The 22,069-nt window shown below is 43.8% G+C and overlaps 2 protein-coding genes across 20 annotated transcripts in view; one reads left to right on the top strand and one right to left on the bottom strand.

The window, feature by feature from the left end:
• The window catches only part of LOC126866552 (protein FAM76A), a 48,545-nt gene extending 38,891 nt beyond the window's left edge, over positions 1-9,654 (top strand). The window contains exons 8-11 of one of the 5 annotated variants that reach the window (XR_007689916.1): positions 3,280-3,542; positions 5,563-5,699; positions 5,892-5,952; positions 6,138-9,654. The gene's annotated coding sequence lies outside the window, so the exon portion shown is untranslated. Of the gene's footprint in view, positions 1-3,279; positions 5,700-5,891; positions 5,953-6,137 lie in introns of all 5 variants that reach the window. The other 4 variants (XR_007689914.1, XR_007689915.1, XR_007689913.1 and 1 more) reach the window with 4 other exon arrangements.
• Positions 8,699-22,069, bottom strand: part of LOC126866539 (four and a half LIM domains protein 2) — a 71,478-nt gene continuing 58,107 nt past the window's right edge. For 9 of the 15 annotated variants that reach the window (XM_050620241.1, XM_050620235.1, XM_050620242.1 and 6 more), the window contains 5 exons: positions 20,702-20,902; positions 18,966-19,140; positions 11,367-11,536; positions 10,982-11,168; positions 8,699-10,858 (listed from right to left, as the gene is read on the bottom strand). In XM_050620241.1, coding sequence (XP_050476198.1) covers positions 10,701-10,858; positions 10,982-11,168; positions 11,367-11,536; positions 18,966-19,140; positions 20,702-20,902 — 891 coding nt within the window. In that variant the 3' untranslated portion in view covers positions 8,699-10,700. The other 6 variants (XM_050620246.1, XM_050620244.1, XM_050620251.1 and 3 more) reach the window with 6 other exon arrangements.

Here is a 22,069-nt window from a genome sequence, read left to right as displayed (position 1 = left end):
CCACTGGCACTGGGTTAAGGCGAAGTCATGTGACGTGGTGCAGGCACATAAGTCGTGCACATCGCACGCACACTGGCGCAACGCCATTACTTTCACGCGTATGCGTTCGTTTCTGCTCGCATGGACGCGCACGCTGGGGTTCGTCGGCCTGACCATCTCGCGGAATGCCACGGAATTGTTTCGACACGTTCTTTTCTACGCAACATTCTACGACTCACCGTTACTAGGACGCTCGCTATTTATCATTTATTTTTTCCTTTTTTTCGCTGCTCTACGACGATGGCGGATTTTGGTCAGGAAATCGTTTGTCATCGCGTCCCTGACTTTTGATTTTTCGGCGTCACACGTGATTCTCGTTCTTATGGCGAACGAGTTTTATAACGGACAAAGACGTGTTTAAACGATCGAACGATAGATCGTAGGCAGATTCTAAGCGTTTCGGAGCATTCTTGTTGTGTAATTAGCGAAAGTTCGAGATCCGAGTTCGATCGCGCGTCATCCTCGAACCTTTATGATTCATTGCTTACCGTTTGTGGCGTGTCGAAGCATTTTCCTTTCGATCGTTCATCGGCGAGTTCGACGTCACGCGATACCAATACACTTTCGAATATTCTACGAAATTTCAGAAGCGGAGTTCCCTATTGCTAACGAGAAACGTCGTACTTTCAGTCGCGTCTTACAAATTTGGAGCGAGTCAGCACGGATCGGTGGTCTAAAGATTAAACAAGAATTTCCCTCGTTTTCTACGATTCCTGTTCTACATTTCGACTAAACGGCCGACCGCTCGTCGACGTCATTATCCGCTCCGGGCGGCCGTTGAAAGAAAACAACGATACTTCTTTCTCGACGGCCGTTCACCCCGACACCCGAACTCCTTCAGCCGATAAACAAATTACAATCGACATGTGAACCATCAAGATACCGGTACATCGACCGTGTACGAGGATCTGCTCGCGCGACAATCAACGACCATTTTCAGGTCCAATAATCTTGGGCTCCTTACCAAACTGTCTTGAAAATAGAAATTAATCCCACACCGGGATACGAATATTTCTGCCCTGTTCCGCTCTATATTCCCATCACGGATACACGTTACACGCTACTGCGATCGGTATACATCGTTCTCCAAAATCCTTCCACGAACAAACGTTCTCGGTTAAAGCATTTAACTCCATTATTCTTCGTAGTCGATTCCGTGATCGATCGAAACTAGTTGAACGAGCCGCGATTGCTCGTTCGTGGGTTCAAACGGAAGGAACAAAGGAAAACTCGGAAGTAGAAAATCCAAATAGCGTTTCGCGTGAACTCGATGTTTGGGAGATGAGGATCGGGGCCGCCCGCTACACGATGATTATCCAGCCTCGCATAACTGGCGAGGAAAGGTATGGATGTATAGTACGTCCCAGCGGTCGGTGGATGGAAGTCCATCCTTGATGGAGGTTACTCCGGGCCATCGTCCCACATCTTCTTGGATATGAACTTGTGTCTTCGTTCGACTTGCCTCCGATCGTCTCCCTTCGCTTCTCCTTCGTCCTTCTTCCTGCCACCTCCACCGCGTCCCCGCCACCATCGTCACACACCATCGTCACCATCCTCGTCCTCCCTCGTCTTGTCTCCGTTCGCTTCTGGCTGTGTCGTGTTGCGTGTTGCTCGTCCTCGCCACCTCCACTCGGACCTAACCCCCTCCAGCAGCTTCGGCTTTTCTCCTTCTTCGGTATTCTCATCCCCTTCCTCCGAGAGGTCGATTCCAGTGGCGTGAGTTACTCGCGATTCGGATTCCGAATGCCGATCGACGGAGAACTCGGGCTGCCCTTCGTTTAAGGTAGCTCGGTTAACGGAGATCAAGGGATCGATGAGACCACGCGATCATCCCTGTTCCTATCGGTGACGTAAAGATCGAAGAGCTGCGATTACGATAGAAGAACGTAGTCGCTTGCGATCGATAAGTTAGAAGAAAAAGATCTGTAGATAAGTTTGATACGAAGAAAGTAAGTTTGAGAAGAACACTTTCGGTTAAATGTGCTTACAGATATTGTCAGAACTGTCTTCAACGCTGTACCGATTAAATATCACCGTAACTGGGATCTTTGTTCCACGATGAGACATCGTACGGTGAATCGGTCAAAATTATGCTAACTCTGACTCTTGAGAGAGAATGAGTTGTCACTAGACTGGGAGTAGGGATAGAGATTTAGTATAGGAGGATGACGATAGATTTGGGAGTTACGCTGTTTTGAAAGTGAAAAAGGCAATGACATCCTTAGAAATACTTTTAATTCGATGCTACGTTTGCTGGCATCGAATGAGTTTGTCGCTGTTGCGCGTGTTAACATCAGTAACGTCGTTCCTGCTGTCGGCAACGAACATCACCCCGACTTGTGCAGAAATACCGCGGAAGGTCGACGGACAAGGTAGCGCGACCTGGATTACGCTCGAGTTATCGGTTCCCTTCGCACTTTGTTGCTCACAGGGTTAAAGCAATCGCTTCTCGCGATTCTGAAAAAGAAAAAGATTCGGAGGAAGAGGCAGCACACTTGCATCTCTTCTTCGATCAACTCGATCGTCGCGACTGGTGATCGATGAGCTCATCCTGATCGGTGATCTCAGTCCTCAATCTCATTTTCTATCGACGCTGACGGATCCTTTGAAATTCTTTCCACCTGTGAATCATCAGACAAATTTCGTGTGATTGAAAATACATGATCGTGAAGGAAATGATAATGCAATGGCGGAACGTCGATAACGAAGGATTCAGCGAGCAGAGGCCAGGTAAATGGCCCGAACGTTGAACCGACGAATGACCTCCGACAACAACGGCCTCCGTTTTCGGTGTCGAAATCACCGTCGCGCCAGAATAATGCCTTTACGGCTTCGTGCTTTCGACTTTTACGACTGATCGTTAAACGAAACTCCTCCTCCATACTTGAGCTTCCGAGCTTGTTCATCGGTTACAGAGAAAACACCGATCTCTGTCTCCGGAATTTTTTCCATGTCTAATTGTCTCGTGAGATTTCGTTGGAAAGGATGTTTCTTCTTAAGGAGTCATGGACAAATACACGAGCCATCCGCTTAGTCACTAAGAATGGCTGTAACAAAAGCTTGAGAAATTTATGCTCAAGATGGAATTTCCGGCATAATCAAGCTTAACAATGTAGTAATGAAGTAAAGTTTAAACAAAATGCAAAGGGCAAGAGCTATGATATCTTCTCTCTTTCAAAAATGTTCTATGCATTCATCCTGTTCTGTTAAAGTTAATAGATCCATTATCTGTAATTCTAGGAAACTCGCAGCTATAGACAATTCTGAAAACGGATCCGAAGGAGAAAGGGGGTGACTAGCTGCGTCGACCCAATAAGGCCGAGGGGATTTTCAGGGACACCGGTTACAGAAACATCACGATAGCTCATAGAAGTCAGAAGAGGAAAGGGGAAAGATGATGGAAAGAGTAGGGAGGAAGGAACACGGTCGAGAGAGGGTTTCTATGTGTTCGGGACGCGGTCGAAGACACGAGACACACGGCGACCGCTCGTTACATAAGTAAGGTAAAGGATCTCCTCTTCTGCTCTCCTTGAGCCGATCCACATCCGCGATTATGCCACTTTCCATCGACCTCGCTTCACCTCAGCTCGCCATACACCGACGGCACATGTGTACAGTGTACGTGCAACGGAAGCTCGTGATTTTCTTTATGGACTGAATTCGGAACTTCGTGAAATCGATCGACAGGGATCTCGGATTTCAGGGAAAGGATATGCTCGTTTTAAAAAATCGAAAGGCATCGAACGATAACTTTTTACGATTAGTTAAACAAAGTACTCGTAGATACTTTAGATCGATCTTTTAAACGAATGCTTCGGAAAATAAAACTAGTCGAGTTTGATGTCGGAAAATCGAAAATAGAAGATCAGATATAATACTGTATTTTATCTCCGAAATAAAAGGAATTGTGTCACTTTTTCTCTGACACGCCCGGAGAAAAGGAAGCTGAAAATTATGCCGACCTATTCTGTAGCCCTTGCACACATTGTCCGGAAAAATGCTGCGGTGCGAAAAAGATTTATTAAACTTCCCGTTTTTTCTTTTCTCTCGGGCCAGAGACGTTTTTAATTAGATAGCGAAATTTGTACTTTGGTCTATTTACTTCCTTCTCTTTAAAGCAAAGATGCCTCTCGAAAATTTGCCCTGCCTTTTTCTCGTCGTTCCCATTACTCTTTCACAATTCTTTGCAAACGGCATTCTATTTGCTCTTGATTCACCGTTAACGAAAATTAACCGCCCGAAAACATTCTTTGTTGGTATCTGCGCGGAGAGGGATCAAAGTAAACGAAACTTCGTCGAGAATAAAGTGCATCGAACGAATCGGCGGTAATCGAACTGGCGTCATTTTAGCACGCGGTTCCGTATTATGTAAAGCGATTCGCATCGGCGGAAGACGCGTCTTGCTTCGTGGACCAATTTGTTACGTCCACGGTTTTTACGAAACACTCATTCGCCGCGCTGGTCCGTTTTATTCTTTCCCCTTCCATCCTTTTTGCTCGCCATCGCGATGTAAAGTTAATTGGCGTAGCGCCGCGCGGTTACTCGATTTACATGAGTTTTAATTAAGCGACTGCGTTTGCTCGTCTCACAGCGAACGATACCTACCGGGGCCACGTGGAATTTTTGAAGTAATTGTTATGTGTTTTGCACGCCTTGCCCTGCCGAGGTATGAAAGAGGGGCTGGGCAGATACAAATCTTCAAGATCGTAAATTCGCTTTTTTAATGTTACACCGCGAGGGCTATCATTCTCATAATGACCTCTTTAATTCACCAGCATATTTTCGACAATTACTACGCTCTCTCGTTTGCTCTTCTCATCTTTTGCCTGACGTAAAAATCGTTTCCCGTGATCGTTGAGGTTCCTTCGAATAAATGGACACTAGATCTTTTTATAGTCGGATTATGGTTCCCTGTGTGAGATCGGTGACATTGATAGGTCAACGAACTTTTCGAATGACCTTGCCTTGGTAAGTATAGCGGTACGGTGAAAAGATTCATAGGCAAGTAAGTTTTCTCCTACTGGACGAATAAAACGGAAATATCGTGTTTGGTATTATCGTTTCTACACTTCAGACGATAAATAGATACAGTTACGTACTTTTTTTCGTTTTGTCTTTGTTAACTTTGTTCGTTTTTTGTTTAGTACTTTGCTGTGACATATATTAATTGTTTCGATCTTTTACATTTAGCGGGGTTTGTTCGCACGCGACTAAACGGTATGGTCATCTGGCGGTGAGAAAGCTGAACTAAAATGTCACTTATAATATGCTACTACGCGAGTACATCTCGTCTGTAATGACATATAAGTTCGTGTCACATGTCTTAGTCATTAAAAAATTAGAGATTCTGTTATGCTGCAGATACAGACAAGGTACAAAATAGATGCGACATGTAACACTTTTGCCTCACGTTTTGAGGATTTCCTGATTCTCTTACCATTTTCGTGTCACATGCGATGTTATCGATTCGATATACATATATACATAGTAGCGATTTGAATAACATAATACATAATTTACTAGAAAGAAAGTTTTCGAACTTGTGTGCAAGATTTGTAAATGATCCCAACCAATCAGGAGTCAGTCAGGTGAAGATTTGGCGCTAGATGACGTTATACAGCGAAAAAGTGAGAAAAAATGAAGATCTGTACGATTATTAGGTTCGTTTAACTAATATGTTCTTATTTAATACTTTGTTAGATATTGTTGTAGTGAAATTACCCGAGTATAGCTAATGTGTTTGCCGAATATTATTTAAACGGACGCGTTACCAGTCTTCTATTTTTCTATGTTATTACAGTAAAAGTATGTTTTTAAGGACGAAATGTAATATTTTGTATATTTTGTTACAGATTCTTCATAACATTTCCCCTTTCGCCAGGAAGGATGTAGCGGTGTCTCAGCTTTAAGCATGTAAGGATTTTTACACTGTATCCCAATTAACTTTATTCCCCTATTTTTCCGTAACAATGTAACATTTTATTTTGTACTTCGTTTCATTATATTCCTTGTATTTTACGATATTATTACTTTAAACTTTCAAATTAATTAGCATTATCATTGAGAATAAATTATAATACTTTATGCTTTGTTACAAGTTTCTTTTGGCCTTCGCTTCTTCCGTCGAATTCGGCGGTTCTGTCTGATGACGCCTTGGTCATGGCTTCCCTTGGGCCACAACGATATCGATGACAACGTTCTTCGCATTTAATCATGAGTCGCATGCATCTTTGTTTTTCTGGTCACTCAATCGTGTCGTAGGATGAAAGGTCCGAATCGACACGGGTGACCGATCGTATTACGTAGAATTTTTAACTAGCATGGTGACCGCAGGTATTTATTATATCCATGAGTAGTAACTTTTTTTATTTGTATTTTATTTTTTAGTTGAGGGCAGGTTTTCTTACGAATCGCGTTTTTAAGTGTTGTTGATCAATGCATGTATGTCAGTGTAATATTTACATACTACAATATAAACAATCTGTATGAATAGCATAATGTAAATAATTAATGTATGTTTAAACGATTGAAAATGACAGAATATATTCATTATAATTATTTATAAAATCAAATTATATTCAATATGATTATTTGCAAAGATTAAATGTCCATACAGCATATATTATATGAATATTGAAATAAATAGCGAAATGGCTTTGTTCAAGTATTTTGTAATGGAGAAGTCTGATACACTCAAACTTCGTTAGCACGAAGATTTTAATTATGATCGAAATTATTATAATGCTAATGATGATTATATTCAATCTTATCTTTTATTTTACGATAGCGTGGAACAACATTATTATTTAAGTTGTATTTTCAACATAATTTTAGTGCAATTTGGAATATGAAATATGAAGGCATTATGTCTAATTTTGTTCACTTGTTAAGGTGTATCAAATTTCACGTGTAAGCAGACACTTCGCGACCAGAAGATTTCAGAATCAAAACAAGTTTTGAGTCATTCTTTGTGCTTCGAAGATGTGTTTTAACGACGAAATAACTCCAGGATGTTTCTGTTGGGCACTATTTCAGTTAGAATTATTGATATAAATATTATTTGAAAATTAATAAAGTAAGGTAAAGTACAGAGTCAGTAAAATTTGAATGAAATAGGACTATTGTCTCTTTACATGAAAATTGTAAAAGATATGTCAATTATATATTTAGCCTAGAATTTTCAGGTTTAACACCTTCTATGTTCATTGCCAGCGCTTCACTCACCGACTCAGGTACTGCCGGATAGAAGAAAGACAATGGGTACGATGACTAGTTCGTAAGATTAATAATTTCTCAGTAACTGATGTTGCGTGTATATCCTGTATGACGTATTTTATACTCTGCGTGTGTGTCTGTGTGTGTGCGGCTAGGCCGTGGAATTGCGTTGTTTCTCAGTTCTTATTACATTCACTATAATCAAAAATAATTAAAGAGTTCACAACTAGTGACGTAATTAGAATTCACAGCTAGATCTACGATTAAATACCTACAAAGAATTATAAGCAACAAAAAAATATGATTATGGCTGATAAATGAGATATATGAGTCATATAAAAATATGACTGTCAAATTACAATGATATCCTCCATATCATTTATACCAGTAGTGCTAACTGTTTAAAGATGTTCGTACGTATTATTGTAATTAAAATTGAAATTTATACGCGTTTTTATCGTGTTCAATGCACGCCGATAATGCCTTCGTCAGACAATTTCAGAAAGGTGCTACGCACATTAAAGTGTAAAAATTGTGAGAACCGTAGAACCAGTGTGTTCGTGTGTCTATTTTGCCATTTTTTAAATATACAGTTAAGTGAGATAAATAGGATACTTTCCGGTATGAGCATTAATTGTAGATAGGGCCAGACACGTTGGTACAATCCCTGATCGGGTTAGAGTTAGGCGCATATTCATGTGTTTCGGGAAATTTGATTTGGGAAACCGACGGTGAATCACGATGACGGAGCATGCCATTTATCTCTGACTTTGCCTGTCGATTTTTCAAATTTCGTAGATTTTCAAACAAACGTTTATGTATTGTTGGAGCATACACATGCGAACGGACAGCTATCACTGTGCGACGTTCATGTGCATTTGAATTAACTTCCTCGATTTATATTTTTATTTTACATCGTACCTGTGACAGCATGTTCCTGCTCCTGAGTCATTTTATCCAGTTTCACCAGTAGCTTCCTAGAATGTTATTAGTGTTGCAAATATATAAATCTGAATGTATAGGTTGATAATTATTACTGTTACGTAAATAATTGCTATATAAAATCCTTAGATCTCCGGTAGATAGAACTTATAAACATTTACATTTGCAATAGGTAGGATTTATGAGCCTCTAGATTTGTAATAGGTAGGACATAGGATAAAGTTTTAAATGTCTTACAGGAATCTTTATGGAATCAGTAAAGCGAGATCCAAATCGTATTTAAAAATATGTAAAAAGATATCCAAGGTTTTAGAAGGTATATTCATCCCACACACGTCTTCCCTTGCCTTTGTTATACTCGTATAAATTTACAGTTATGTAGCCTGCATTTGAATTCGATTTATAGTTAGTAGTTAGAAGCAAAAAGAGAATTTTGAACTTTCTCTATTATTTCCATCTTGGAATTTCTATGTAATTAAGTGAATGGTAAATGAAAGAGCTCTTGTAAATAATTACATTTATTTATTTATCAATTTCACAGTATAACAGTGTATACGATACGCTGAATATAGAATAATCTCTGCTCTTTATCGTTTACTAATTAAGGCGATTAGTATGTGAGTGATCGGTAAGAACATATATTATATAGCACGTGTACTTTTTATTGGTCGTCACGATATTTTTTTTGTCGCTTCTTCTTCTTTCGCTTTCCTTTTATTTCGTTATAGAGGTACGCTACCGTTTGTTAGCCTATTCTCTTGCACGTTTGTCCTTTCTCTTCTCGACGGTAACACATCTTTACCAAGTACCGTATCAACAACTAATTATTTTTCGTAAGACGTTAGTTTTTTTTTTTTATTTTTATGTACTCGTGCGGATAAGGCCACAATTAGTGATTTTCCGCGTGTGCGTGTCGCACACTCGTCCGACATGCGTGTGTGGATGCGTGTGATTCTTTTTCTTTCTCTTCCTTTTATTTATTTTTTTTCAATTTTTTATCATTTTCTCCACTTTGATGTGGTTAATGCAAAAAATGCTCGCGAACGTATATCGCGGATACGCGAGATAACAAGATCATTTCGATCCTTACTGACTTTCTTGTTCGAGAAAAAGTACAACGATCGAACATGAAGGTCGATTGCATTTAAAATTCGCGTTTTCACGCATTCGCGAATATGTGCACTTGTGGGCTCGTGTGAGAGTTAAAATCGTTCCGAGGCTAACATAGGAAAGATAGAAATTTAGTTACGATCGTTGGAGTAATACAAAAGTAAAATTTGTACATTAAAAATCTCATACATCGAAAAACCCTTGAATTTGAAAAATTTTGAATTTTTCTAACAACTGTGCACCCGAGCCCCGTCGTTTTAATTAGTCGTTCGTTATACTCGAATTTTGCACGAGTCTTACTGTACAATATCGCGGAGCGATAGATAGAGATAGATAGAGAGAGAGAGAGAGAGAAAAAAGGGTGCAGTTTTCGCGCGTGTTGGGATTCGCGTTAGTGTGTACGTGTGTGATTGTTCGCGATCGTGTTCGTGTGTGTACGTGTGAGTTTAAGTTAAATAAAAATAATATTATCATAGGTATATCAAATTTAATTCCGTAAGAATATATAGGATCCATCTGTTCTTCCTTTCTTGTCCCTGTCGTTTAACTTTTACTCCTCGCGTTAATCTTTGTCGTGCGTTTCTCTATCATTGTATAAAGCGAAAAGAAAGAAACAGTAACGTTAATAACACCACGACAGTACGTAACTTCGTTCCACTTCTAAACACACAGCTCGATAACTTGACGACAGTAACTATACTGATTAAGGCGGTTTGATTCTCGTACTTTTCAAGGCATATTCCTTCGGTTTCTCCAACGCGCTTCTCTGCGATAATTTTTACGTTTGTTCGATTTTACTTTCCTTTGTCTCTTCGGCTGTTACGGCGCGACGGAGAAATCGGAATCGCGAGTGACTAAAATGACCTCTAAAGACTACGAAGCTAGGAAGTACCCTCGTTTCTGCTCGCGTTCTCTGCTTCGAGATAATATGCACAAAAGCTCGGCATTATTACCGAGCCGATCGAGAAGAACAGAGAGCTTTCCGACCAATACGAAAAAAATCGTCGCGGGATGGTGTCTGCTTTTTCAATAAAAAGTACCGCGTTTCTCAACTATGAGCACGTATACATACGTATAACGATATATGTATATATATATATTATTATACGTATGGGAGAAAACACGGTAATTTTCATCGCGTTCGAGAGATGGTGACTAAACTATTCAATTATCCTTCTGCAATTATGTTAAAGTTGGTCGACTTCCTTCTTCTTTCTTTCTGTTTCTCGAAGCGGACTCTTCCAGTTGTTTCCAAGGGAAGGTTTCTTAGCGAGGATATTATTCCCGTATATAGACTGGACACCGTAGACCCTTGATAATTCTCGTTTTCTTACTCCTTTTCCCTCTCCCCTACTTCTCGTTCGTTCTTCTTCGCTCGATGTTTCACTACCCCTCTACATCAACTTCATCTTGGCGCAATCAGGGCAGATAATGTCTTCGCCGTCGGTGATGAATCCACGACCGACCAGCGAGGTCTTGCAACCCGCGCAGATGAAACAATCGTTATGCCAATGTCTGTCCTCGAAAGAGATGAAGCGAGTTCCGCCAATGCCTGAAATACACGGGCAACGAATCAGAAATTTATCCTCTTTAGAAGGAAAATCTTCTAAGAGTTAAATGAACATCGCAAGGGATAAAGTTTATCGCATTCGCAAGAAGAAACAGAGATAAATACCAGTAATCGGTTTGGAGCAGGCGGTGCATCTCTTGGCGAACAGTTCTCCAAAGCAATCGGCGCAGTAGGGCTTGTCGTCGCGGGACGTAAATCGCTGGCCAGCCAGTGAATTGTTGCAGTTGCTGCAGGTGAAGCAGTCTCTGTGCCACGGTTCGTTCTTATACGTTACGCCGCCACTGGTGATAATCTGGAACGATAAGATCCCCTTTATCTATCCATTCTCTATACGAGAACACATTCTCCTCCGGCAAACGGACTTTCTTCGCCAAACGGTTAAACAGCAGGAGAATTCTTCGAAGAGATAATCGTTTGCTGAACTAAAGATATTCGTTAAAACACGCGAATAATTTTCTTGCTTATAATGCGCCAGAGTTCATCGATTTACCTTGTTGCACTTAACGCATCGGGTGGCGAACTTGTCCTCGTAGCACGCAGCGCAATAGATCTCTTGCTCGCGCGGAATGAAGCTCTTCGTACCGATCGGGTTCTTGCAGACCACGCAACAGAAACACTTCTCGTGCCACTGCCTGGTCTTGTACTCCATCTTCTTGGTACCTAGGATGCGAAAGACACCCTTCAGACATCGAAACTTTCTCCCCAAACGAACAATACCCTCGCGTAATATCACGTTTTCGCGAAATAATTACAAAGCAACGTCAAAAGAGGTGGAATATTGTGGCAATGTCTAGACGATCGGTCTGCAAGGGTGAAAGTTTGCAGCGTAGGGTGCATTTTGCGTTTGAACGATCGCGTGCGGCACCCGACGGAGCTCGCATGTCCGTTTCGCTCGTGCAATTCTAGGGAGATGACTTTCCGACAACTCACCGATAAGGAATCGTTCTTAGAGGGAAGGCAATCTGGTAGAGAAACGCGATTCGAACCGAGGGTAGTTTCGAATTTCATCTTCCATTCCTAGAGGAATTTGATTTTGTTGGCGAGAAGTTATTTCGACCGACTTTCGTGACGATTGGTCGTGTTTGTACAAGAAGTAGGTTAGAAAGTTCAACGAGACAGGTGTAAAAAGTCGCGCAAAACCGGAAGATCGCCGGCGTAGATAGGTGTCATCTCCCGCAATGCGGTTTTAAAGTTTCATGCACGGAACTTTCTAGTCACGGCTGTTAATAATCTACATAAGATGGCTCGCTGTACTCATTCAACTCGATCGTAGTCATTTCTATCGACTAATAGAAACTTACAACTGATAGCTACCTTTTCTGCGATTTACCTACAACTTTGCTAAGAACTTGACTCGCATACTCAACGACCAAATTTATTCGAAGTGGTTGTTTTCTTCGGCACGCGCGGAGAAGGAGAAAATAAATTTCGCTTTGGTATACCGATCGTAACGTGTAATTCCACGATCGACGAAATTACCGGGTTGCGAGCGAGCTCGTCACTGGTCCTCTATAATTGGGCAGATCATCGAGTCCCACGCTTACAATCTTTCGCTTTCCGTTTACGTGAGAAGTCGCGCGAGCTTCGAGTCGCTTCCTTTCTCGTAGTCGCGACGAACACAGAATCGAAGTTTATGACCACGATCCGTCACAATCTTACGAGTGGTTACGCGTCCACTTTTCAATCGCCTTCCTCCGCTATGATATCAGAGAATCAAGCGTTGTTTACTAATCGTGACAATCGTGACACTTGCACGAGTCTGCGTTGAGTTTTTTCGAGCGCCGCGGAATCTTCCCCCGTAGGCGTTCCGACATTTCTTTCGCTCCTTAGCTCCTTCCTCTTTCTTTGCGCCGCACCAAGGGCAACCCGAGTTAACGATGACTCGCTATTCCGAAAGGTGATCTAATAGGACTTAGAAGAGGTCCGAGTGATCAGTTAAATAATACCATTTGTGGTCCTCAAAGTTTCATGAATCATCGGTTTCAACGTCTTTCGACACCTACTATGTTTCCTTCTTTCTTTACCAGCTTTAATTCGTTTAAATCTTATCCATTTGCCCACATTTTAGGAAACTTTTTCGCAGTTCTTGCGCTTACGGAAAGGCGGACGAATCGTAGAAAGAATCGACGTGGCATACCCAGCTCCATTCGACCATCTGTTGCCAGCAACGTCAATATAATCAACGCATTATCATCCATCGCGTGGTCGTTGATAAATGAACAGCGCGCCGTTACCGGTCCCATAGTTTCCGATCGATCAGTCACTGCGAATTAGCCTGTCCCTTGTAATGCCCGTTCGAATCAAGTTTATTTCCATTTATCGAGATCTTGGATCTACACGTGGACGATCGCATGCCTAATTTGCGCGCAGAAGGAAGTACAGCGTCGAATCACGCTGTAATAGCAGAACAAGTTTTGGTAATAGTCTTCCTTTTCTTTTTTTCGATATCGTAGAATACAATAGCGTTCGAGACGTAGAAGAGATAGCTAATCATCCGAGGCAGACGCTATTGTATTCAAACGGAGCTCGTGTATGGGAACCGACGAAAATATAGGTTGAGAGACCGGCAAAAGGTCCTAATTACGAGTCGTGCAAAAAGTTCTGGGGGAGAAACGAGTAGCAGGAACTGTAGCCCGTGTATTTTTTGGCCGTTTGCCTCCCAATATAGATAGCCTAGATTCCAGTGGTCCTCGAAAATGAAAAAAGCAACAGCTTTCCGTGCGCTATTCCTTTGGTCCACCGTGAGTCAGGAGAAGGCTTGTGACGTCACTTGGTCCAAGCAATACCTCCGTATATGTATAAAGTCTGATGGTCCAAGGCCGGCGATGTGGTAATATCGCATTATACATGTCGCTTTAGCTCGCTCGTTACCACTGCGTTTCATCGGTCTGATCGACTGTGAAAAATTGCGCGTTCATTCGATTTACGTATTAGAATAATTCGGAGGAGCGGTGCCGTTAACTCGCTGTTTCCCATGTTTTCCTCAAACTTTCATCGAGATCGTGTGCGGAACCGGCTCTTTTATCCGAAGGATCGAAATAGATTCGCGAAAACCTCGTGTGATTCGAGTATTTCTGGAAACAGCTAAGCGTCGATCCGCTAACCGCAGGTCGAAGATTACAGAGTCTTGAAATCGAAGATCGTTAACGCGATCGTTCCGCATTTTACGAGATCTCGAATCGACGAGGTTCTGGTAATCCGTTGAAAGCGGCGATTCTCGGCCACGTCAAGTCTAAATATAAATTCACCGACGAGGAGAACACCGGGCCTCGGACTTTCCAGATCTACGCGAGCGCTGCGCGACTAACAGCGACGAGAATTTGGTGAAGTGAACACGTGAAATTCGACGCGGCTCAGGCTTCACGACGCGTCCCTTCATAAAGCGTTATTAGTTATTGTGCAAGAGGAAAATATAGAACACGGTGGTCGCATCCGGCCCGTTTTTAAATCATTCGCCGTTGCACAACGGGCTTGAAACGTTACATAAAACTTTACTCTTCGCCGTGTCGTGCCTACGACAAGCCTCGAACGATCAATCTTGCCGCGATTGTTTTCCCCACGTCTCCTTTCTCGCGAGCAAACTCGAAATCGTTCTTTTCCTTACTCTATCGGGGATTTACGAGGCGCCAAATACGTAGTTGATAACGGCCGAGGCAGATTGCGCCGTGATAAGAAAGCAAGAAATTTGCCTCGATAGATATTGATGCATCTAACAACAAGCGTGAATGACAGTCTGGCAATGAATTACATCAGTCGTATTAATAGGACTTCTTATCTGCATGCACAATTTTTTAATCGATTGGCTCATTCTGCCAGGATCTATCGATCGCGGTTGTCCGCCCGATCTACTTCTTGTCACCGTTTCGATCGATCCACGCACGAAGAGCGAACCGTGGAAAAGTCGCGTTTCACGAGGATCTTTTTCTTTTGCCAGAGTTCGCGAACATTCGAATAAACGACGGATGACATCATTATTTAATCGCACCGTAGCAAACTCCAAGCTGTTTTGCAATTGACCAACGACAAATTTTGCCGCGTGCATTACGCGACGATGCTGGGCTTCGTTAGACGGATTTGCATTGTGAATTATCCGCAAACAAACCAAACACCAGTCGCGTCCTTCAAATAAAACAGCTTCTGTCGAACGTTAAAGTCAAAAGTAACTAGAAGGGAAAATCGAATTTTCCAGGAAATGTTGAAACGTTCATTAAGTGACACACGTGTCGTGATCGCAGCCGGAAGTATCGAACGCTTTATTAATCCCACGACACAGTCGATCACGATCGTATAGCTATATTAATCATAAAGCTTGAGTGTACGATTAGCATAGAAACCCGTCTGTTTGGTTCCCTACCGCGTCTCTGGGTGATTATCTCTTCTCTAAACACGCGCTTCGCAAACACGTTTCCGTCTTTCCCGCTAGATTTCGTTAGACGTTTCGTTATATACTCTCCACGTTATTTACGATTTCTTATTAAGAACTGTATGGTTGATCGAGTCACGGACAATTAACCTGATTCACTAAGCAAATGTAGCCACGGACAATCGAACTGTGCGGCCGTGCTCGTGTTTCCACATAAGGTCACGGTTCCCTTCGAATTCCCACTTTTCCTCGGAGCCTATTTTTCTTTCTCTCTCTCTTATTCCTTTTTCCTTTCTCTGTTGCACGATTCGCCGACTGTCCGTTCGATCGGATAGTTTATCGCGGGCCGGTTGCGCGACATTGACCCACGATCGGCGTGCCGATGTCGACCTTAGGAAAACTTGAGAACGGAACCTTATTCGTCGCCCCCGCGTGCATCGCGTGGTTTTGCAACGTCCTCCAAGATCGACCCGGAATGTCGAACACGATACTTCCCAGAACGTTTTGTTTTCGTTCGAGTTTTTAAACAAAAGATCATTGAAAAATAAGAAAGAAGGTCGTTTATCATTTTCGTCACCTGGATCTGCCTTTTTCGGATCTCCCAGCAGACAGTCTTTGCCCAGACAGCATCTGAACTTAGGGTCACCCTCCAATGAAAACATGCTGAATATCGCAATATCCTCGTCCTTTTCTTTTGCCCTTCTTATCCTGTCCTCGCCCACCTTCTTCGTTTGCAGGTGAAGCTTAGTGGATAGCCGTTCGCTCAACGTGTCTGTGGCCATCTTTCTCTTCGTTTCTGTTTTTTTCTCACGAGTCTCTTAACTTCCACGACAAAACGTTCACTGAAATTTCGATATCGCGATGGCATATAAAATACCGACCCTTAGATTTCTCACCCTCGATCGCGCAATACCAAAAGAGTTTGCACTAAACAAGCTGTAAAACTGTCAGACATAGAGCGCATATCGTTGTCGTAAAGAATAAAAGAATCGTTGCTTCTACTATCGAGAAAGTTGTAAAAGTCAACGAGACGGTCGCAAGTGGCAAGTATTTTTATAGCGATGTCGTTCGAAGTAAAAGCATTCGAGCGAGATATCTGACGTTTGTCCGAGATCAGACGTGTTGCGAGACGTGTTTACACCGTCGTTAACCAAAGTAAAAGCGTCCAAGGAATAAAATACGATGCGTCTATACTATGAATTTTCCCAAGCAACGCGTGTCGAGGACCGATCGAGAAGTGAGAAGATCAAGAGCTAACCTACGGGAATCGGAAGAGAGACGGATTGACGCGCGAACACGATTCAAACACGACGCAAATACAACGTCTACGGAGAGTAGAAGCTAAGGAGAAGAAATCGGCCGATCGTGCGATTGGCCCGGAGTCTTGCGAGCCACTGAAGCAACCGAAGCGAGCCCCCTCGCTGGACTCACCGTGCACACCGCGAGCACGCGCAACGTGTCTTCTACTCCGCTGATAAGTTCGCCTTTCCGCTCCACCAGACCCACTCTCCGCCATCCTGGAGCGCGTCCGCGAATATTTATATATTTACGCGGCGCGTTCGCTCCAGCCCAGGCCCGGCCTCGTTCGTCGAACCGGCTCCTTTTCGTCTCTTTCGAGATTCATCCGACCATCTCCTCTGTCGAGTACGTCTAGCATCGTCGCAGATGCAGAAGCGAGGAATTGTAATTGACGCGTGCATTAATCGATCGAACGACGGGCACGTTTATTTCGATCGTTCAGACGTCGTGACATTGATGGTTGCTTCTATAAATGCAGTCTGCTTCTTTCGGCTTAAATGATATGCATTAACCTCGAAGTTAACAGGCGCGCCGATCGCTTTAGCTGCGGTAGTCATCGGTTTTACATCTCGTTTGTCACGACGTTCACAAAGGGGAAGGATTTCTTGCCGTAGACGAACGATTTTCTCTGCACGATTACGCCATCGAGTACCGTGGTGATTAGCGCGCTGGCAATTAGTGGCACGGAACTCTTAAACTTCTTCTTTTTCCGACGACCAGATTATTATTCCTGCAGCGCAATAGCCAAAGAAACGAATGACAAAGTATTTTGCTTGAAGAATGAACTAATCGGCCGTGATTCATCGAAAGAATTGAGTCGATTAACACGTTCCCTGATAAGCGACGTCAAACGCCAACAGAATGCGCTCAATTCACGATCGTCGCGCTAGTTTAACCTTTAGTTAGTCGTACTCGTTCGATCAAGTTATTGATTCTTCTGTCCTGTAATCTCTCGTTTCTTTTAATGGTTGAATAAATAGCGGTATCTTTATCGTCGATATCTCGAGACTGCGTCGTAAAACTCAATTAAAACACGTTAAAGATACTCCATGTCAAAAATTTGCAAACAGCGAACTTTTCCGCGGGAAACCAGATCGCTCGAATACGGCGCATTTCTTTTTCACGAAGTTCATTCGCGATGCACCACGCTAGATATCGTTCGAAAGGTCGAGCCGTATACGGACACGCGTTGGTACCGAGTCATTTTCGCAAACGATTCCTCGCCGATCCCGTAACTATCTGTGCCTCTCTTAAGATTTAACGAGACTCCCACGCGCGTCACGTAAGTCGGAACCAGTCCATCAGAGGCACGAACCTCGTTCGCCAAATCGATCATCCATCCTAAGCACTTGGCTTTCTCCTCGACAGTTTCGTTTAAACGTATTCGAAGCTTAATTCGTATTCTCCGAATTTCGTTGCCATACGGTTTTACTTGCACGATGTCTCGTTCATCTTGTAGCGTACTTGACCGAATTACCAACCCGTAATCTTTCAGCGGAAGTAGCTGCCCTCGAGCGAAGAGCTACCTTTTCCCAAAAGAAACAAGGGGAACTAACGTTTAATCGTCGGGGCTCTTCCGAGGTCTACGATTCTCGAGGAATCAGCGGCTCGTTAACACAGGCTCTCACGTTGTCGTCCCAATTACCTGTGTAGTGGCCTGAAGCATGGTCGTCGAGGCACGCGTGAATCACGCGATATATAGGTCGCGGTGCGCTCCACCACGCCGTCTGCGATCGCCGAAGGTTGCGAGGCGACAAAGCGATAAGTCGTTCGGAGATTGCGTTCCGCGCTTGTCGAAAAAGGTCGCGCGCATAATTGCTCGACAACCTTTTTCGACCCACTTTCCCGCTTCTCGATTCGCTCGGCTCGAAACCCGCCAGAGAAACCGTACAGCGCGAATTTCGTTCGCCAAGTTTCTTCTAAAATGCGATCAAACGTCGATGTCTGCCGGGTCCAGAAATACGGTCCAGGTTTGTCGTTTAAAATACGTTTCGATAGGAAGCGAAATTTTGGGGAAAATCCCACGAACAATCTGGACACGCGCTGAAGAATCAGAGGTCACAGAAGTTTAAGCATTTCCTTTCCCTTTGAAAAGGATCGCGATAATTGGTTCGAACCTTGACTCGATTGCCTTAATAAGAAACGCCGAATGCGAGATCTATACTGCCCGTGTGTCGCACTCGGGACCGTGAGTCATTCCTCGGGGGTCATCGCTGCTGGAAAACAGGTGGTTCGATCGATCGTCTAGACCGGACCTCCTATAGTCGGCCGGTGGTGAACGAATTGGTTATTTCGGGTTACAACGGCGGTCGTATTTTTATCGCTGTTCGAACAGCGTTCCTTCGAATTCAAGCACTCGACAGGATACGCGTGAAAGAGGCGTTCTGCTATTTCTGCGATCGAAGAAATTGGTTTCGAATTACGTACCAGCACGGAAGATTTCGCCGCATCCATCGCAACGGCTGGCGAATTGGGCGTCGTAACAGTTGCCGCAGTAGATCTTGTCCACCTTGCTACCGAACTGTTTGTCCACCAAGGACACTCTGCACCTGTTGCAGAGGAAGCAGGCCTCGTGCCAGTGCTTATCCTTGTACGACAAATCCTGCAAACGATTCGTCGCCAATTATCGTTTGCTCGCTCTCGCCTTACGGAGGTGATAATCGTTTTCGTTTCGTGTAACGGACAAGCGACGGACAGCTTGCGAAATGAAAATACGCGAATGGGTAACGAAAAACAGGATCTCGCGAATTACACGCTGAACGAGCAGAGGAAAACATCGATTATGTTTGACGCGACGGCCTTTGCGACTATAAGGAACTCGCTTTAGATCCAGCGTTGCCTTAAGCAAATAGATTCGTTGTCAGTCAGTCGTCTTGCCTTTTAGGCTCGAGTTACACAAGCGTTGTGACGATGACGTCCGTTGTGACGGAAGTTGTGGCTACAGTCACGCGAGCGTTGGTTTTGATCTCCGTAATTTTCCCATATCAGTACGCGTTTCTAATATCCATACGTGGCCAAAACTCGCGATGAATTCGAGATTACTGAAAGATGCATCTTACACGATCTCTGATGCATTTCGAACCGACGAAAAGAAATTTTTCGATTATCTTCGCATGTCGCGGTCGTCGTTTGACGAATTAAAAGAACTGAGAAGACAAAACAAATTCTTATAGGTCGTGTTTACACATTACGAATATTCATCTGTTCGTGTGTCCAGTTTTAAAGGAAAACAAAAAATAAAAAATACAACAAGGTTTGTGTCCAATCTGACGGACGTAGCTCGTGTGACCGATCTTATGCAAAACGATAGAACGCTACGACGGACGTTGCAACGTTCAATCACGTTCCGACGACCAACATGCGGATACAAATCATCGAATTTAGAGAGAGAAACGCGTTTGTATCGAAACGAAACGCGGGTTTCCATTCCGGGATCGATTACAATCGCTAACTCGTCGACCTTTAAGCAATGCTACTAGAGCAGTGTGTCATTCCGGCGAGGAAAAGGTACGCGGATCCTTGGGTGTTTGTTTCGCTATGTAAGAGGATAATTTTCCGTCGAGTTGGCAAACGTCTTCTCGCGTGATATCGATTTGTCACGAAAACCGGCCGGCGAAATAACGCTGTTCGTGGTACGCTTCTTCTGATTTGGCTGGCCAAGTAGGAGGAATAACAACGACGAACCAGCGAGAAACGGAAATAAGCAGGCACCTGCATCATCGTTTCTATTTCTAGGAATGAGTAAATCGACGCCCATGCTCGTTCGTATATCGCCACCTCGTCTTGTGATCATACGCGAACCGATAATTACCGATTTTTGTCCGATCGGCTTTACTTCGAACCGCGGAATTCTTCGATACGGCGAAGGTCTTTCGATTTTTTTCACGCGTAGAAAGGGTGGAACGAGTGCCGTGTGCCGCGAATCTAAATTTAGGGGAAAACTTTGGTTTTCCGCCCGGTTGGATCGTATCCAAACCCACGTTTGGGTGGACGAAACGTCGTCGTTTCGTGAAATATCTCGGTTTCTATCGGGCGCGTGTTCGCGACACCAAGTATCGAGAGAAAAATCGAGCGTTTGGGCGATCGAGGTCGGTGAGTCAACGCGTTTATCGCTGGGAAAATAGGATCGCGAGATATCGGGAATGGAACCGCGATATACGTACCTTGGAGTCGATACCGATGATTTTGTTGCACTCCTCGCAGCCATTAGCGAAAACGCTCTCGTAGCATTTGATGCAGTAAGGGTGCTCGTCCCTGAGCACGTAACGCTGCCCGGTCAAAGATTCGTCACACTGCCAGCAACAGAAATGGCCGCTGTGCCAGTCCTTGTTCATCGCCTTCGTGTACTCGCCACTGAAAATCAACTGGAAACGAAAAACGCGACCTGTTTAGAGACGATCGTTCCTGCCAGGTTTCTCTCGGAACGCTCGTTAGACCCGATCCCCTTAATACGTTAAGGCAATCGAACGATTCCATGGAACAAGGAAAACGTCGCTTTTAAAGCGACGTACTTCTCCACGACAATTTTTGGCAACGCGAAATATTCGAGAGATAGCATCGACTCTGTCTAATTTAAACGCGAAAACTCTGTTTTTCTTTTCACGATAAATCTCGTGGCATGTACGACGACGTAAGTTCCAGATACGCTCTTCTCACAGCATCGTTTTCTCTCGCTTTTTCGTCCGACGAAATTTCCCACCGACCGAACCGCAAAAGTTCCTCGCAATCTCTCTCTTTCATTGCTCGGTGCTGCAGTGTCTAGCGTATCTGCGACGGTGTTGCGATAGATTTGCTGGTTATATGTACCTTGGTTGAGTGCTGTTGTATGTGCTGGCTGAGTATTTTTTGTACGGGAACATATAATCGTGGCGTAAAGAAAAATGCATAATATGTATCGTACGAATTACGCGGCACTCTCGATCGTCGATCGAGAGGATCTCGCGTCGCGAACCTCTACTCCCATGAGAGAAGAGCGCCCCTCGGCACGAGAAGCTGGCCGGTTACCCGGAAATTTCGCAAAACGAACGTGTTTTGAAAACATTAGCAAATCTTTCGAGCTCTCGTTACTATCGCAGCTCGTTCCTGTGTGGTTCGTTGTTTTAGTAGCTCGTTACTTTGGAACCGTAAGGAGGAAACAACCAGTGGAAGGGGAGGGGGGACGACGAACCGACCGCGGCAAACGTAACCATGAAATTTCGCTATCGAAGTAAAGTAGGTCGAGTCGGAAAGCAAATACAGCTCGCGATCAAAGAGCTTGCTTTCGTCCGTTGCCGAAATGAATCGTCGATTTTTCTCGTTTGCCGCGAATATCGAGATTCGCGTTTGTCTTCCACCATGCTCCATGCTGAAACTCGGATCAACGACGAAAAAGGCGAAAATTTCACGTGACAACGATCGAGTTGGAAAATCGCGCGAGTTCACGGGTGACGGCCAAGATCTCGTTTCGCGAGGATTGCGATCGCAAACGGAAAGCTCGTGGCTGAGAAAAAGGGGATCGTCGAAAACGTGTTCGGGCCGATCCGAGTTAGATC

Source organism: Bombus huntii, chromosome 6 (genome assembly GCF_024542735.1).
Source record: "Bombus huntii isolate Logan2020A chromosome 6, iyBomHunt1.1, whole genome shotgun sequence".
Taxonomy (NCBI): Eukaryota; Metazoa; Arthropoda; class Insecta; order Hymenoptera; family Apidae; genus Bombus; species Bombus huntii.
The sequence above is the reverse complement of the archived record's forward strand: the minus strand, read 5'-3'. Positions and strand labels throughout refer to the sequence as shown.